Below are 19431 nucleotides of genomic sequence, written 5' to 3' on the forward strand. Positions count from 1 at the left end.
TGCCAAGTTTGACACAGCAAGATCCCTCAGACAGCCATGAGAAAATGACCAGTTATAAATTGGTTCCTTAGTGACCTTGTTTGAGGAATAAATACTAGATACGCCACTAGATGGGATTCCTTTGCTCTTCTTCAAAAATGATACCATGAGTCTTTTGTCTCCACCTGAGAGTGCAGAGATTATTACTGTGTAAATAATCATTTGACAGCACAGAACTTGAGCAATGTTGAACCAAGACACATTTGTCAAAGATTATCACCTTGCAGTCATCAAGACCATTTGCAAGAATAGCATTTTATGGGATAAATCAAGATTTGCATTGTAAGAAAGGAAAGTGTCGATTAGTTGGCAAATGGACTCGTATTGATAGTGGATTGATAGAATTTGCCCATGTATTCTCTGTGGCCAGTCACCTTAAGCAATCATAGTCCACTTGCCAGTCAATCAGCATTCTCCTCTCATGCAACATAAATGTCAATTTCCAAGTTGGATTGATATTTTTGTGAAATGTCCTGATGAGTGCAGGATGAAAACCTATTTCTTGTCTCAATCATAAACCACAGCTTACTGAAACATAGCATCCAGCTTATAATCGTGTGCATGGGACAGGCATGGAAATGTAAAGATGCAATTTCTGAGTGAACCTGTGTTAGGACATGGCACAACCCCTAGTTTTATATGGTCTCTGATGTACCCTCCAGTACAGAGCAGTATCCACTCATGCATGCATTCAGCTCAGTGAGAATGGAATACCTAATTTGGCTTCTTTAAATAAATAAGGTATTCTCAATAATGCAATGAAAATATCAATTAAACTTCTTTTTTATGTAAACCCCAGGTCCTCCATATTGCAGATCAGAGTTGTAATGGTTAATTTTGTCAGATAGATAATGGCTGGTAAAGTTGACATGGTTCTACTGACGGTAGGGCTACTCCTCTCTTTAGAGATGACAACTAGTGTTGGTTTAACCTGAGGGTCATCATATCTCAAACAAGGGGAGAGGTTGAGAAAGAGAGTCCTTCATGGTAACCTCAGCTGGCTTGGGAATTGAACTCACACTGGTGGCATCACAAACCAACTATCCAGCCAACTGAGCTAACCAACCCATTAATAAGTGCTACCAGCTTCCTGTAGAATCACACTTCTATGAAACCAATCATGAGCAGAGTAGTAATTTTATCTGTGCTCATCTTGACGGAAGAAACTACCACAATTGCTATGGCAGTAATGATTTGGAGGTGTCGGGTGTTGGACTGGGGTGTACAATGTTAAAAATCACATACACCAGGTTATAGTCCAACAGGTTTATTGAGAAGCACTAGCTTTCGGAGCGCTGCTCCTTTATCAGGTGCTTGTGACAATCACCTGATGAAGGAGCAGCGCTCCGAAAGCTAGTGCTTCCAAATAGACCTGTTGGACTATAACCTGGTGTTGTGTGATTTTTAACTAGGTCTTGCAGCTTAGTGTTTTACCCATCTGCAATCCTCAGGAAACCCAGTCCCTTTATTGAATACTACCTTGTTGTCAGATATGATAATAAGGCAAAGAAGGAACTTTCTTTTCTGTACTGCCTTTCATGAATTTCCCAAAATGCTTTAAAGTTCATAAAGTAATTCTGAAACATAGTCATTGCTGTGATGAAAGAAATGCATCAAATTGTGCATGGCAAGCTCCCCACTAAACAGCAATGTGATAATGACCTGAGTATTACTAACATTGATAGATGGACAATTACTTGCAAGAAGACAAGGGAGGGATTTCCTTCTTCCCTGAGAGAGCAGACAGGGCCTTGGTTTAATGTCTCATTCAAACGACGGTGCCTCTGTCAGTGCGGCACTGTTCAGTAATGCACTGGGGAGTATCAGTCTAGATGTTTCTGTTCAAATCCCTAGAGTGTGTCTTGAACCTAAACCATCTGATTCAGAGGCAGGTGCAATACCCATTTAAGAAAGAATAAGAGAGAACAGACTTATATTTACAGCAGCTTTCACAGCTAACAGAATACCCTTTCCCTTGAAAGTTAATTAAGTACTTTTGAAATGTTTCTTTTTGTTCAGTCACAGGATTGAATTTACTGGTCAGGCCAGAATATATTGTCACACCCAAATTGTCCTTGAGAAGGTATTAGTTCTGACCTGCTGCAGTCCATGCAATGAAGGGACATGCTTCGTGCTATCAGAAGGGAGTTCTAGGATTTTGACCCAGTGACAGTGCAGTGGCAGTGATATAGTTCCAAGTCATGATGGTGTATGACTTTAAGGATAACTTGCTTTAAGTGGTGTTCCCATGTATCTGCTGGCCCTTCTCTTTCTAGTTGGTAGAAGTCAAAAGATTGGAAGGTGCTGTCAAAGGAAGCTCAGTGAATTGCTGCTGTGCATTCTGGAGGTGGTATACACTGCTGCTGCGTGTGTATGTGTGCGATGGAGGGAGTGAAATTTGAGTGCGGTGGATGGTGTGCTGATCAAGCAGGATGCTTTATCCTGGATGCTGTTGAGCTGCTTGAATTTTGTTGGAGCTATACTCATCCAAGCAAGTGGTGGGTATTCCATCATACTCCTGACTTGTGCCTTGTAGATGGTGTCAGGCTTTTGGGGAGCCTGAGTTGCATATTGGTGAGTTGCATATTGCAGCATTGCTAGCCTCTGACCTGCTCTTGCAGCCACAATATTTATACAGCTGGCCCATTTTAGTTTCTGGTTGATGGTAACCTCAGGACATTGACAGTAAGGAATTCAGTGATGGAAATGCTATTGAATATCAAGTCATAACCATCTTTGAATCCACCACTATCAAAATCCTGGGTTGATTAGCATTAGCCAGTTAATTGACTTGTGGGCAATTTCAGAATATGTATGCACATTAAATGCTCACTAATGAAATCCAGTAGGAACTCGGGAGAAGTCAGTCAGTGGAGAAAATGTGGATCTCATGACCACAGGCTTTTGTTTATTCATTCAGCCATGACCTAACCAAGGGCTTTAAGATTATGATAGGATTTGATGTGGGAGATACAGAGAAACAGTTTCCACTTGTGGACAGACCAAAATCATAAATATAAGCTGGTCACTAATAAATCTGTAGTGATTGGAACCAGGTGGATCTTATTGACTATGAGACCCTTGATTAGAGTTATTAACCTGGTCCAATCAGGGAGCCCTGGCTGACAGATATAAACAGGGGACACACACAACATGGGTGCTGGGGAAAAAATAAGCACTACCGCAGTTAGGCGGTAATGTGGGGGTAAGGAAAAAAAAAGAAAAGAAAATAAACAGGGGATTAGGGCCCTTTTATAATGCAGTGGTAGTGTCCCTGTTCCTGGACTGAGAGGCCTAGGTTCAAGTCCCATCTGCTCCAGAGGTGTGTAATAACATCAAAATAAATTTTAAAAACAGTTTATTTTAAGAAATATAAACAGGGGATTCAGAATCTCCTGTCTTTCAGGGACTGACTCTGAGCTGGCTAGCCATGCCCAGTGTACTGTACACACATAAACAAAGGGTGACTTGGTGATGGAATACCGGTCTCTATTTCAATATCCTTAGGCAAGTTCAGGAGGAACTTCACTACTAAGAGAGGGCTGGAATGTAAAGCATGCTGCTGGAAGAAGCAATTGCGGCAAATTGTCATGGAGTCATAGAGATCTACATCACAGTTAAAGGCCTTTTGGCCCATCAAGATTATAAGAGATACATGTAAGGGGAAACCTATGTAAGAAATGATTGGAAGAAAAGACTATGTTCATAGGATGAGATGAATTTAAGTGAGATGATGGCTCAGACGGAGCTGGAATACTGGCATGGTCCATCTGCACTGAACAATCTCTTTCTGAGCTGTACACCCTATTATAATTCTCCATGTGATTGTTTTTTAATTCATTCATGAGATGTGGATGTCACTGGCTAGGCCAGCATTTATTGTCCATCTCTAACTACCCAGAAGGTAGTTATGGATTAATCACATCACTGTAGGTCTGTGCTTGTGATTCATAGGGAAGGTAATGGGGCAATGGTTATATCACTGGACTTGTAATCCAGTACCCCAAGATAATTCTCTGGGATTGAGTAGGTTTGAATCCCAGTATGGCCAATAGAGAAATTTCAATCCAATTAAAAGCCAGTCTGATACTGACTATGTGTTGATTGTTGTAAAGACTCATTTAACTCACAAATATCCTAAAAGAAGGAAATCTACCAGCCTTACCTGGTTTGGTTTATGTGTGGTTGACTCTCAACTGCTCTCTGCGTATTTTGGAAAGGGCAAAACATCTAATGGTTTTTATAAAATCTCAGTAACATTGTCCAAGTTTAATAATTATGATAATAATAAAATATACCTCCATGCTTCCAATGGGATTCACTGACCATAGTGATGTCCTAGTGGTATTATCAATGACTTGATAACCCGGATAATGTTCTGGGGAATGGGTTTGAATCCTGCCTTGGCAGATGGTGGAATTTGAATTCAATAGAAGAAAAATCTGCAATTAAGAGTCTGATTGTTGGAAAAACCCATCTAGTTCATTAATGTCCTTTCAGGAAGGAAACTACCATCCTTACCTGGTCTGGCCTATGTGTAACTCCACACTCACAGCAATGTGGTTGACTCTTACTTGCCCTATGGGCAATAAATGCTGGCCTAGTCAATGATGCCCTCATCCCATGAATGAAAAAAAACAGAAGGCAGTGACACCAGATGTTGGTCTGCACTTGGGAACCAGGGTACCAGGAGGACATTGCCATCATCTTATCTATGGCTACAAGGTTCAGTTGGAGAAGCTAAGGTTATTCCCATGGGAATGAAGGAAATTGAGGGGATGCAGAAGAAAATTAAAGATTTAGGGAGGTACATAAGGGAAACAGTTCACATTTGCTGCTGTTGCAAGGAGTTGAGGGACACAGATACAAGGTTTAGGACTGGGTTGAAGGGCAATGTGAGAAAGAAATGTTATGCAGTGAGTGGTAGTGACCCAGATCTGTGGTCTGTGTGAGTGATGGAAGGGCAGGTGATGAATCATGTCAGAAGGAAGTTGGAAGACACATCACGGAAATAATTGGATCACGATTGACTGGATTCCTCCAGCGAGCCAGCATGGACTTGATGGACCAAATAGCCTCCTTCAGTGGCTCTTTTACTCTACCTGCTGTTGAAATTATTCCTGCTTTTATTAGCTGTCTCTCAGTTCTCCTATCTCCATTTCTTAAGGTTGGGCTGTGGTCTTCCATTTGATAGGCTTACGCTTATGGTCAAAGTCCTCCAATGGTTTGTCAATGTCTTGCTATGGAAGCTCTCCTGTTCTTATTGCCTATCATCAGGGACATTAGAATGATTTACGGACTGACAATCAACCAGTCTGACTACATTCTCAGCATACCATCCATGGCCACCAAGCCTTGGTGTGGCACCGGAACCTAGAGATTCTGGTCCAGAGGCAGGGATATTACCACTTCATCAAAAAGAAAGCCTCTGATTTATTATGTACAGATTGTAATTGTTCAACAGTCCACTGGCTGGCCTGTTAATCTTCATTCCCCATGATCTTGACCTCATCCAAAATTCTTCTGCTGGCATCCCAATTCACAATGAGTCCCACATTGATCCATCTCCCTCTGGCATGACATTCTCCCATACCATTAATATTGAGAGATGTAAAATTCGTTTCCTTCTGTCCAAATCCCCACCCCACCCACCCCCCCTCCATAGCATAAATAGCCCATTCCATGCCACATCAAACATTTAGTTACCTGTCCCTGATACCGTCCCAGATGTCTGGGTGTCACCATTTGCCTTGGGCACATTTCACTTCGTGAAAGATGCTATATAAATGCAAGTTATTGTTTTGCCACTTTTAAGTGACTCCCGAGGAGAGAGGGCGTGGAATAAGATGCGAAAAGCAGCAAAATGTAAGAGTATTTCTTGCCAACAAAGCATTCTTGGGAGTCCATTTTGAAAACGTTGAGAGTTTCTGGTGTAATACAGCATTTCAAACAATATATTCTTTCTTAAAAAATAAACAAGCCCTTAACCGCAAGAAATATATTACAGCCTATCCAAAAACAAATTCAACAGCGTTCACAACAGCAGAGATAGATGCTTGAAGAAGCAGACCCTTATTCCACTTGGGACCCAATGTTGTTACTGTATGCAGTCTTCAGAAAGATACACTGCACACAGCAAATCTTCAGTTCAAGACAAAAGTCCTCCTTCCATTTCTGTGTACCCCCTTCTCAGGTTTTTCAATGAAATTTCATCCACCGCAAAGCAAAGGTCAAAGTTCGAGCCTTGGTCCCAAAAGAAAAGGCCCTTCCTTCCCCTTCACCATCTCCACCACCCACTGTAGGTGTCGAGGGAGGGAGAATGAAGGCAGCTCTCCCTGGGGTTAAACAGCGTCACTTCCTAAAGCACAAAATATCAAAGATGAGTCTTTTCCTTTCCTCAAACTGCAGTGTAGCCAATCCAGAATGGAATAGTGCCTATTGTAGAGGAGGTGCAGGGAGAAGGGTTGAGTTAGGACAAGTATTCCTCTTTGATAGTCAGTGGAATGGATTGTGAGACGAGGTTACTGCTGCTACTAACCAAGCCGATAGCCGCCGCAGCCCCGGGGACCCCGGGTGGAGTGGGCGTTGTCGTGCTAGCTTGTTGGGACTGTTGCTGCATCTTCTTCTTGTTTATTTTTCTCTCTTTTGCTCGTCTATTCTGGAACCAGATCTTCACCTAGGACAGAGCGGGAGAAGAGAATATTCAATCTTCATCAAAACATTCTGCATCACTCCCAGTTAAGTAACCAGACAACATTTCTTCATACTTTGATTGTTCGAACCAAATTAGGCATACAAAGCTCTGGCATTTTTAACAGGGGTTAGATATAGAGTAAATTTTCCTCTACACTGCCCCCCATCAAACAATTTCAGGGTAGGTACGGTATGAGTTAGGGACAGAGTAAAGCTCCATCTACACTGTTCCCAATAAACTCTCAGCTCAGGTACAGCATAGGGTTAGATTTAGAGTAAAGCTCTCCACCCTTTTAAACTGAAAATTCTCTGGACGCTGTCCCCATCAAACATTCCAGAGATAGGGACAGCATGGGGTTAAATACAAAGTAAATCTTCCTCTACACTGTCCCAAAAACACTTCCAGAACAGGGATAGATACAGAGTAAAGCATGGTCTATTCTTTTAAACTAAATGTTATTGGAAAGTAAAGCTTCCATGTTGATTTTCAGCTAACAGTAAAGTTCCCTTTATTCATTTAAACATAAAGGGATGTTTTCTCTACACTGTCACCATCAAACACCCCCCAGGACAGGGACCACATGGGGGTAGCTACAGAGTAAAGCCTCTTCTACCCTTTGAACTAGAAGCAAATGGAAAGTAAAGTTCCCTCAACACCGTTCCCATCAAATGCTCCCGGGACACGGACAACACATGGTTAAATACAGAATAAAGCTCTCTCGACTCTTTTAGACAAAGAGTCTAAAAAGTCTATGAGCATCACAGTGGCTCAGTGGTTAGCACTGCTGCCTCACAGAGCCAGGAGCCTGGGTTCAATTCCTGCTTCGAGCAACTGTCTGCTTGGAGTTGGCACATTCTCCCCGTGTGTGTGTGGGTTCCTCCTGGTGCTCTGGTTTCCTCCCACAGTCCAAAGATGTGCAGGTTATGTGGACTAGCCATGCTAAATTGTCCATAGGGTTAGATGCAATAGTCATGGATAAATGTAGGGGAATGGGTCTGGATAGGTTACTCTTCGGAGGGTTGGGCCGAAGGGCCTCTTTCCATACTGTAGCTAATCTACTCTAAACAGAGGAGTAAAGACCCCTCAACATTGCCCCATCAAACATTCACAGGACAGGGACAGCATGGAGTTAGATACAGAAGTTAACTCCCTTTACACAATGGCAGACACACAGAGAGAGGAAAAACAATGGGTTTACTGCTGCAGGGGAGCAGCTGCAGATATTACGGTGAAAACAGGGTGAGCTGTTTTTGTTCTGACAACTAATCAAAATGTTTGTAAAAGTTAGTCATCTGTATGAAAGGAAGGAAACAGAATCACAGAATTTTTCAAGATTTAATGATCAAGGAGCAATCAAATGTTGTCTGCATGTGGAAGTCTGAAAGATGGTTGATTCAGTAACTTGAATACGCAGAACAATTTTCAAAAAATGCATTGAAAGATTCGATCTGGTGTGGCAAGGAGAAATCAGCCTACTTGCAGCTTGAGAACCTTTAGACTTTATTTTGTCTTGCTGTTGATCTGTCAGAAATGTGGCATGAAGCAAAGTAAATTGTCACATGGGATATTGTGAATGAGTCAATTAGTTAGTTTGAAAAAGCCTTTTCTTCAGTTTGGTGTGTTATTAGCCTCTTAAGGAATGTTTGATCTAGATTTTAGTTTGTTTGGAACAGTATAACACTTTTAATATGAAAACTTGTCCTGCAATTTCCAACAGTCGGGACCACACACACACACACACACACACACACATTAATACTAAGGGCCTGGTCTCCACACAGGTCAGTTTAACTGAGACCATTGTCCACAGCCACTGGACTCAATTTCACAACTTGCCTGGCCTCAATATCTCAGCACACCACTGACCACTCACACTTCCAGCAATAGTTTGTTTCAATCTAGTTCCATCTGAGATAACACAGAACTGAGGCTCACTCACCTGTCGTTCAGACAATCCTAATGCAATTGCCAGTTCTGACTTCCTACGAATGGTGATGTATCTGCTGTAGTGAAATTCCTTCTCTAACTCCAGCCTTTGATGATCAGTGTATACCACACGGTACTTGTCTTTCGTTCTGGTTTTGCCTGCTGACATCAGGAAGAAACAATCCAATTTATTACGTGGGAAAGCATGACCTTTAACACATGAAGGAGACTGAGATGGTGAGTACAAAGTTAAAAATCACACAACACCAGGTTATAGTCCAACAGGTTTAATTGGAAGCACTAGCTTTCGGAGCGACGCTCCTTCATCAGGTGACAGTGGAGGGCTCGATCGTAACACAGAATTTATAGCAAAAATTTACAGTGTGATGTAACTGAAATTATACATTGAAAAATTGATTGTCTGTTCAGCCTTTCATCTGTTAGAATACAGTGATAGTTTCACTTCTTTCATGTGTAAATCACAAAACCCTTTTTTTAAAAGTTGCATTCTCGGGTTAGCTGTTAACAATGGTGATAGCTAGACAATATGTTGAAGGTGTTAGCCCCCTGTGTTCTCTGTCTATGCCATGATGTTTAGATTGATTCTAATCTAAAAAGTGAGATAACAGAATTTTACATAAATTCATACAATTTTTGAGCTCAGAGTTCCACACGAATGTATGCAGTTTTTGAGCAAAGTGCAATGTAACTCTGCAAGTACAAATTCACCACACAAAATATATGTGTGCATGTGGGTCTTTGTGTGTATATGTGTGTCTGTCTGGGGTGGGGGTTGTGAGTGTGAGAAAGTGTGTGTGTGAGTGTCTGTGTCTGTGTGTGTAGTGAGTGCAGAATGCCTTACGTCTGTGATGGGGTGCATGTGTGAGTGTGGGAGTGTGTGTGTCTATAAGCGTGCGTGTGGGTGTCTGTGTGCGCGTCTGTGTACCTGTGTCCGTGTGTATGTGAGAGTGTGTGTGTAGGAATATCTCTGTTTTGTGATTTACACATGAAAGAAGTGAAACTATCACTGTATTCTAACAGATGAAAGGCTTAACAGACAATCAATTTTTCAATGTATAATTTCAGTTACATCACACTGTAAATTTTTGCTATAAATTCTGCGTTCCGATCGAACCCTCCACTATCACCTGATGAAGGAGCGTCGCTCCGAAAGCTAGTGTGCTTCCAATTAAACCTGTTGGACTATAACCTGGTGTTGTGTGATTTTTAACTTTGTACACCCCAGTCCAACACCAGCATCTCCAAGAGATGGTGAGTGTTATCGTAACATCTCTGGACTAGTAATGCAGATGTCCACAGTAAGCTTGGTGAGCACAGGTTCAAATTCCACTATGACACTTTGCACAATTTAAAGTCAGTAATTTCAGCCAGAGTATAAAGTGAGTCTCAGTAATAATGAATGTAAGATTATCACTGATTATCATAAAGACCCATCTGGTTTACTAATGTCCTTTAGGGAAGGAAATCTGCCATCCTTACCTGGTCTGGCCTACATGTGATTCCAGACCCACAGCGATGTGGTTGACTCTCAACTGCCTTCTGAGCAGTTAGGGATGGGCAATAAATGCTGCCTAGCCAGTGATGCCTCATCACATGAATGAATAAAGGATAAGAAACACCGGCCTACAGCCAAAGAAATGTACCCAAGGTCAGTACTGCCCATACATTAGTCTTCAGCCGCATGCTTCTCATTGAGAATTCAGATCTGGCTAAATGCATTTTGACACTTAGCAACTAGAAAAGGCCATTCAGCCCCTCCAGCCTTTTCCATCATTGAGAGTGGGGATATTTGTGGAGCCACCTCCTCCAGTGAGTTGCTTAATTGTCCACTACCATTCCCAACTGGATGTGGCAGGACTGCAGGGCTCAGATTCAATCCATTGGTTGTGGGATTGTTTCGCTCTGTCTGTCACTTGCTGCTTATATTGTTTGACATGCATGCATGAAGGGCTTTTGCCCGAAACGTCGGATTTTCCTGCTCCTCATTTGCTGCCTGAACTGCTGTGTTTTTCCAGCACCATACCAGCACCACTCTCCTCCAGAATCTGATTTTCAGCATCTGCAGTCATTGTTTTTACCTATGCATGCAGTCTTGTTGGGTACGTCCACCAGGTTGACACCTCATCTTCAGGTATGCCTGGTGCTGCTCCTGGCGTGCCCTCCTGCGCTCTCCACTCAACCAGGGTTGATCCCCTGGCTTGATGGTAATGCTTGAGTGGGGGATATGCCAGTCTATGAAGTTGCAGATTGTGCTGCAGTCCAATTCTGCTGCTACTGATGGCCCACAGTGCCTCACAGAGCCCAGTCTTTAGTTGTTAGATCTGTTGGAAGTCTGTCCCATTTAGCATGGTGATAGTGCCACACAACACAATGGAGGGTTATCCTCACTGTGAAGGTGGGACTTTGTCTCCACAAGGACTGTGCGGTGGTCACTCTTACCAATACTGTCCTGGACAGATACATCTGAAGATGGCAGATTGGTAAGGGTGAGGTCAAGTATGTATTTCCTTCTTATTAGTTCCCTCACCACCTGCTGCAGACCCAGTCTAGCCACGATGTTCATTAGGACCTGACCAGCTCGATCAATGGTACTGCTGCCACACCACTTTTAGTGATGAACATCAAAATCTCCATCCAGAGTACACGGTGTACTTGCCATCCTCAGTGCTTCCTCTAAGTGTTGTTCAATGTAGAGGAGCACCGTTTCATCAGCTGAGAGAGGACAGTAGTCATAATCAGCAGGAGGTTTACTTGGCCATGTTTAATTTGAAGCCATGGGACTTCATGGGATCTGAGTCAATGTTGGGGATTCCCAGAGCAACTCCCTCCCGACTGTATACCACTGTACTGCACTGTATCGCTCAAATATCAGTAAACAGACTGCATATCAATACAGTGCCAGGGTTGCATCTTGGAGTTGTGTCTTATTGTAAAATGAGTGCTGGTGTGTGAGTCCTACGCCCCTCCTCGGTTAAATACTTGCCCCCTTTCTTCCCTGAAAAGAAAGGCACAATACCGACTGTGCTTCTGTTTGTTTTGTTGTTGAAAGGCATACAAAAATAAGCAGGCCTTTCTAGCTCGCGTGCAAGTGATGCGGGTGGAGTCAGTGAATAGCATCCAAGCAGCTCAGCAACCCGTGGAAAATATGGTTGTCTGGCAAAAAGCAAACCACAGGCAACCAGTGTGAGTCACTGCTTGGTGAAGCAGCATAGTGTCTGAGTGTATCAACTTGAGTTAACGCCAGAGAAAGACAACAACCTGGGCACCAAGTGTGAGAGTGACCATCTACAGCAGCACGTTCATTCAATTTTACGTCTTATCTTGGCACATCTTATCTTGTCACCCTAGCTTAGAAGAAGGCCATTTGGTCCATCACCCCTCTGCTGGCTATTTGTGTCGCCTCTCCCGGCTATTTGTGTCGCCTCTCCCATGGCTCTATAAGTATTTTCTCTGACAGGAATTACTCTTTTACAAGTCACTATTGTATCAGCTTCCACCAGGCTTTCAGTCAAACCATTACAACTCGCTGTGTAAAGAAAAAACTCTCTCGTTTCTGGTGAAAGATAATTCCAAAGATCAACATCCCTTCAGAGGAGAAATCCCAGCTGATCTCTGCCTAAACTGGGTGAACCTTCTCTCTAAGTAATGTCCCTGAATTCTGTTTCAGCAACAAAGGAAACATCATCTCTGTATCCACCCTGTCAGGCCCCCTCAAGATCTTACATGTGTTGGATAAGTTAATGGCTCTAAATGAGTAATGTTTCCACTGAAGTCACACAAAGTCTGTGGGTGGAGACAAAGAGTTCTACTCTAGCTTTCAAAGGGAGCAGATCGATCTGAACCTGCTCCCTAAAGTCCTAGTCTATGTGCCTAACCAAATGAAGTTGTACTAATTGGTGCCTACTTTAAATTTTCTGGTTATCTAAAAACAGAGTCTCTTCTTTTAATAATCTGCATTGCTGTATCCTCTACCATTAATCACGAGGTAGATCCAAGATAAAACTGAGACAAAGATGGATTGGTAACAGTGAACTACCCCAAAAGCCCCTTACCCAGCACCACATACTGGTAAAGGTGGCAAACACCACAATGTGCTAGCAGTGTACATCTGGACACCTGGGTTCGAATCCCACCATAGCAGATGGTGGAATTTGAATTCAATTAACATCTGGAGTTAAGAGTTGAATGACAACCATGACTCATTGTCAGTTGTGGGGGGGGAAACACATACCTGGCTCCCTAGTTCCTTCTAAGAAGAAAATCTACTTTCCTTGAGCAGCAAAGTAGCTCAATGGTTAGCACTGCTGCCCCACAGCACCAGGAATCCAGGTTTGATACTAGCCTTGAGTGACTGTCTGTGCGGAGTTTGCACATTCTCCCGTGTCTGCATGGGTCTCCTCTGGGTGCTCTGGTTTCCTCCCACAGTCAGGTGAATTGGGCATGCTAAATTGCCCATAGTGTTTGGTGCATAAGTCAGAGGGAAATGGGTCTGGGTGGTCTTGTCATTGGAGGGCCGGTGTGGACTTGTTGGGTTGAAGGGCCTGTTTCTACACTGGAGGGAATCTAATCTTATCTGCTCTGGCTTCTTGACTACCTTCTGGGTAATTAGGAATAGGCAATAAATACTGGCATAGCCAGCAATGCCCACATATCATGTATGATTAGGGGCAGAGCTCGAAACAGGCAGTCCTTGGATATATTGGACAGTGAAGAGGCTCCAAGGTGATTATAGAGTCATCGAGATGTACAGCACAGAAACAGACCCTTCGGACCAACTTGTCCATGCTGACCAGATATCCTAACCTAATCTAGTCCCTTCTGCCAGCGCTTCTCCCATATCTCTCTGAACCCTTCCCACTCATAACCCCATTCAGATGCCTTTTAAATGTTGTAATTGTACCAGCCTCCACCACAGGTTATGATGGGATCTTTAACTGAAATGTCAGAATAAAGTAAGGGATCATCTTGTTGTAACATTTGAAGGTATGAGACGGTTGTCAAGGAATCAATTGCCAATTATACAGCCTGGTGTAAAAATCAATGAAGAGATCATGGGTCCCAGAAGCCCAGATACACTGCTGACAAAAATTGCATCCGGTCAGTACTCAAGTGGTATATCTGTCAATACCCTGCGTAGCTCCTCCAGGCACTTCAGATCATCACTCAACAATTTGGATCAAAATTGTGAGGTAAAACCAGACTTTCAAACAGCGTGTCTTATTGGCGTTGCACTCCATTCAACACCCACTTGGAACCTCTCGATCCCCAATGCTTTTGTGGATAGAACTTTTGAGTATTACAGCACAGCCTGAGGCCTCTCTGCCCATCAGGGTTGTGCAAGCTCAGTGCTGGAAAAATCCATGATTTACCTACGCACGCAACCAGCCCTCACACCCCACCCCCCACCCCCACCAATAGCCAAAGCCTGTTGCTGTTTCAAATTATAGTTGCTTTGAGTTAAAAGCAATGATGGTTTTGCCCTCAACCACTCCCTGTGACAAAGCATTCCACGCATCAACAACACTCTGTGTAAAATTATATTTCTTAACTTTGTTCATCATTTCATTTGTGACAACATTCCCCAAGATGAGCGAAGAAAATCTTGTGAAAACTTTTTCAGGTTTGAAAAAAAATTGTATTAGTTCCCCAAAATGCCTTCTCGACTCTCGGGCACATTGTTCTAGTAAAGTGCAGTTCAAGTATACAGCAGAGCACAGGTCTTTGTGCTACAACTTGGGTTTTTATAACATTTTTAAGACAATGAAACATTTGAGGTGCTTCACAGGACTGTTAAGAACCATTGGATGATTGCAGTTCAGGAGGAGACCACTCTGCCCATCATATCAGTGCTGGCTGTGTGCAAGAGCTGGAATCCTACTCCTCTGCCATTTCCCAACAACCCTGCAATATTTTTTTCTTTAGAAAATGAAGCAAATTGCTTTTGGAAAACCACAATTAAATCTGCCTTCACCGCACTCTCTGGCAGTACATTCCGGATCCGAACCACTCATTGCGTAAAAATGTTTTTTCAGCCTCCATTGTTCCTTTTGGCAATCATCTTAAATCTGTGCAATTTGGTTCTTGGTCCCTCCAACAATGGAACTGTCTCTCCCTTCAGACCCCTCATGAATTTGAATGTCTCTATCCAATCTCTTATGCACCTTCCTTTGGCAAGGGAAATAGCCCCAGCCTGTCCAACCTATTTATATAACTGAGGTTCCTTCTCCCTGGATCCATTTTCACAATGCTTTCCCATACTGTCTCCAAAGTGCGGGGCCCAGAATTGGATGCATTGCTCCAGCTGAGGCCAAACCAATATTTTTTAAAGAATTAACGTAACTTCTCAGCTTTGGTACTCTCGGCCCATATTTATTAATCTAGGATCCATTATGGTTCGATAAACACATTCTCAACCAGCCCTTTCACCCTTCAATAACTTAAGAACATATGCACACAGGTGCCTGCACGTCTTCACCCCCTTTAGAATTGTATCCTGGCACAGCCTTGCTGCCTCACAGTGCCAAGGACTCAGGTTCAATTCCACCCTTGGGCACCTATCCATATGAAATTTGCACATTCTTCCTGTATCTGTGTGGGTTTCTCTGGGTGCTCTGTTTCCTCCTACAGTCCAATGATGTGCTGGTTAGATGGATTGGCCATGCTAAATTGTCCATAGGGATAAGCTGGCTAGGTGGGTTGACCATGGGAAATGCAGGGATGTGGGTGTGGAGGGTCAACATGAGCTAACTGGCCTGCTTCCGCACTTAAGGGATTCTATGATTTGACCTCTCTCTTCCTTTTCTGTCAGAATAAAATTGACATTTTCGGCATTAAACTTCGTCTGTCTCTTGTCCACCCGTTAGCACCAACCTATCGACATAAGTTTAACATAATCCTTCAAAAGTTTGCAAATTTCCTAGTCTTGTGCCATTTCCGAATTTTGAAACCATGCCCTTTGAACCCAAGGGCAGGTTTGTGTAGGCATGTTTGAAGCTGGCGAGGTGCTTTCAGGGGACTAAAGATTCTTCTGAATTAGTAATGGAAACTTAAGTAGCCAAATGTTTTAAATAATCTATCAAATTATTTAAATTAGAGGCAAAATATTAGGATTATTCAGATTGCAATTTGGTACCACAACGTGGTAATTGAAAGTATAAATTGTTGTGACGAATACATTGAATCAGATTCTGAGCTACATTCTGAGTGTACCTCTATCCCAACCATGAGGCTGCTTTACACCGGGTTTAATCTGCAAATTAAACATCCTTATATTTGGGATATAGCTCAGAATCTGATTCAATGTAATAGTCACAACAATTTATACTTTTAATATGGTAAAAGGAAAGAAAAGAAATGAGGAACTTTTATGTAGTTCTTTTCACAACCTTGGGGGTGCTCCAAATTATTGTACATCCTTTAAGAAGTACTTTGAAATGCAACGTGGAGATGCACCCGCCAATTTGCACACAGAATTGTCAGCCAAGCAGCAATGAGACAACCAGCAGATAATGCATTGTCACCAAACTTCGACTTTGAGCTATGCAGGAAGGTATTAGGGCAGGCGACTAAAAGCTTGGTCAATGAGGTTGGTTTAAAGAGTAAACAGGGAAGGGAGGTAGCGAGGCAGAGATAGAACATAGAACATAGAACATAGAAAAATACAGCGCAGTAGAGGCTCTTCGGCCCTCGATGTTGCGCCGACCGAAGCCTACCTAACCTACACTAGCCCAATAACCTCCATATGCTTGTCCAATGCCCACTTAAATGACCATAAAGAGGGAGAGTCCACCACTGCTACTGGCAGGGCATTACATGAACTCACAACCCGCTGAGTAAAAAATCTACCCCTAACATCTGTCCTATACCTACCACCCCTTAATTTAAAGCTGTGTCCCCTAGTAACAGCTGACTTCATTAGCAGAAAAAGGTTCTCACTGTCAACCCTCTCTAAACCCCTAATCATCTTGTACACCTCTATCAAATCTCCCCTAAACCTTCTTTTCTCCAATGAGAACAGCCCCAAGTGCCTCAGCCTTTTCTCATACGATCCTCCTACCATGCCAGGCAACATCCTGGTAAACCTCCTCTGCACTTGTTCCAATGCCTCCACATCCTTCCTATAGTATGGCGACCAAAACTGCACACAATACTCCAGATGAGGCCACACCAGAGTCTTATACAACTGCAACATGACCTCAGGACTCCGGAACTCAATTCCTCTACCAATAAAGCCCAGTACACCATATGCCTTCTTCACAGCACTATTTACCTGGGTGGCAACTTTCAAAGATCTGTGTACATGGACACCAAGATCCCTCTGCTCATCTACACTCCCAAGTAGTCTACCATTAGCCCAGTAATCCATCTTCTTGTTACTCCTACCAAAGTGAATGACTTCACACTTAGCTACATTGAATTCCATTTGCCACCTTTCTGCCCAGCTCTGCAACTTATCTATATCGCACTGTAACCTGCCACATCCTTTTTCGCTGTCCACAACTCCACCGACTTTCATGTCATCCGCAAACTTGCTCACCCAGCCTTCAAGCCCCTCCTCCAGGTCATTTATAAAAATGACAAACAGCAATGGTCCCAAAACAGATCCTTGTGGAACACCGCTAGTAACTGCATTCCAAGATGAACCTATACCATCAACTACTACCCTCTGTCTCCTTCCAGCCAGCCAATTCCTAATCCAAACCTCTAATGCACCCTCAATGCCATACCTCCGTAGTTTTTGCATTAGCCTGCCATGGGGTACCTTATCGAACGCCTTGCTAAAATCCATATACACCACATCTACTGCTTTACCCTCGTCCACTTCCTTGGTCACCTTCTCAAAGAACTCAATAAGGTTTGTGAGGCACAACCTGCCCTTCACAAAACCATGCTGACTATCCTTGATCACATTATTCCTATCTAGATATTCATAAATCCTATCCCTTACAATTCTCTCTAAGACTTTGCCCACAACAGAAGTGAGACTCACTGGCCTATAGTTACTCGGGCTATCCCTGCTCCCCTTCTTGAACAAGGGGACCACATTCGCTATCCTCCAGTCTTCTGGCACTATTCCCGTAGACAACGACGACATAAAAATCAAGGCCAATGGCTCCGCTATCTCCTCCCTAGCTTCCCAGAGGATCCTAGGATAAATGCCATCAGGCCCAGGGGACTTATCTATTTTCATCCTTTCCAGTATTCCCGTATAACTCTCAATCGCCCCAACTGAACCTTCATGCCTCATCTTTACATAGGCCGCCCTCTTCCCTTTCACAAGGGATTACAATTCCTTATTAAACCACGGCTCCCTCACAAGACCCTTTACTCCCTGCCTGACTGGTACATACTTATCAAGGACACCCATTAGCTGTTCCTTGAACAATCTCCACATATCATTTGTGTTCTTCCCTTGAAGCCTATTTTTCCAATCCACGCATCCTAAGTCATGCCTCACCGCATCATAATTTCCCTGCCCCCAGCTATAACTGTTGCCCTGCAGTGCACACTTATCCCTCTCCATCACTAGAGTAAAAGTCACCGAGTTGTGGTCACTGCCCCCGAAGTGCTCACCTACCTCCAAGTCTAACACCTGGCCTCGTTCATTACCTAGAACCAAATCCAGTATAGCCTCACGTCTTGTTGGCCTGTATACATATTGTGTGAGGAAACCCTCCTGCACACATTCGACAAACACCGACCCATCTAACGAACTCGAGCTATAGCTTTCCCAGTCAATATCTGGGAAGTTAAAGTCCCCCATAACAACCACCCTGATACTTTCACTCTTCTCCTGAATCATCCTCGCAATACTTTCCTCTACTTCTCTTGGACTATTAGGAGGCCTGTAGAAAACTCCTAACAGGGTGACCTCACCTTTCCTATTTCTAACCTCCGCCCAAACTACCTCAGAGGCAAGTCTTCCTCCATCACCCTTTCTACTGCTGTAATACTATCCTTGACAAGCAATGCCACACCTCCCCCTCTTTTACCCCCATCTCTGACCCTACTAAAACATTTAAACCCTGGAACCTGCAACAGCCATTCCTGTCCCTGTCCTACCCACGTCTCTGTAATGGCCACAACATCGAAGTCCCAGGTACCAACCCATGCTGCAAGCTCACCTACCTTATTTCTTATACTTCTGGCATTGAAGTATATACACTTCAAGCCACCTTCCTGTTTACTGAGATGGTTTGGGAAGGGTATTCTATATTTTGGGAGCCAAGTCAGCTGTAAGGCTGGTGGATTAAAATCAGAGGCTGCTTGAAAAGCCTGCATTAAAGGATATCTTGGAGGTTTGTGGGGAAGATTGTGTGGAGAAACTGGACTCTGTAAGGATTTGAAAACATTGACATAAGTTTCAAATTAGAGCATTGCTGAACCAGGAGTCAATGTAGGTCAAGAAGCAAAGGCAGTTAATGGATAAAGGAGACTTGGTGTAAGCTGGGACATGAGTAACAGATATAAATGGTCTCAGGTTTATAGAGGGTAGACTGTGGAAGGCTGGTCAGGGACTCGCAAGCCTAGAATTTAAGGAAGAGATGGTTGAAAGGGTTTCAATAGCAGATGAGTTGGAATAGGAACAGAGGTGGGTGAAAAAGATACACTCAAGAAACAGCAAGTCAGTGGAGACACTACACAAGGGCAACACCAGACTGAGAGAATAGTCTCCATCAGAAAAGGGTGAAACAATTTTCCTAAGAAATTAGAAGGCTGAAGGTCTCAGAGGGCCTCAAAATGGTGAAAGG

General features: G+C 43.3%; 1 protein-coding gene across 1 annotated transcript in view; it reads right to left on the bottom strand.

The window, feature by feature from the left end:
* Positions 1-5943: 5943 nt before the first annotated feature.
* cdx1b (caudal type homeobox 1 b) overlaps positions 5944-19431 on the bottom strand; it is a 54940-nt gene continuing 41452 nt past the window's right edge. Inside the window, exons 2-3 of the mRNA XM_072590171.1 lie at positions 8673-8821; positions 5944-6715 (exon numbers count right to left, since the gene is read on the bottom strand). Coding sequence (XP_072446272.1) covers positions 6509-6715; positions 8673-8821 — 356 coding nt within the window. The 3' untranslated portion in view covers positions 5944-6508. The remainder of the gene's footprint in view (positions 6716-8672; positions 8822-19431) is intronic.

The sequence above is a fragment of the Chiloscyllium punctatum genome, chromosome 20 (genome assembly GCF_047496795.1).
Source record: "Chiloscyllium punctatum isolate Juve2018m chromosome 20, sChiPun1.3, whole genome shotgun sequence".
In the NCBI taxonomy this organism is placed as follows: Eukaryota; Metazoa; Chordata; class Chondrichthyes; order Orectolobiformes; family Hemiscylliidae; genus Chiloscyllium; species Chiloscyllium punctatum.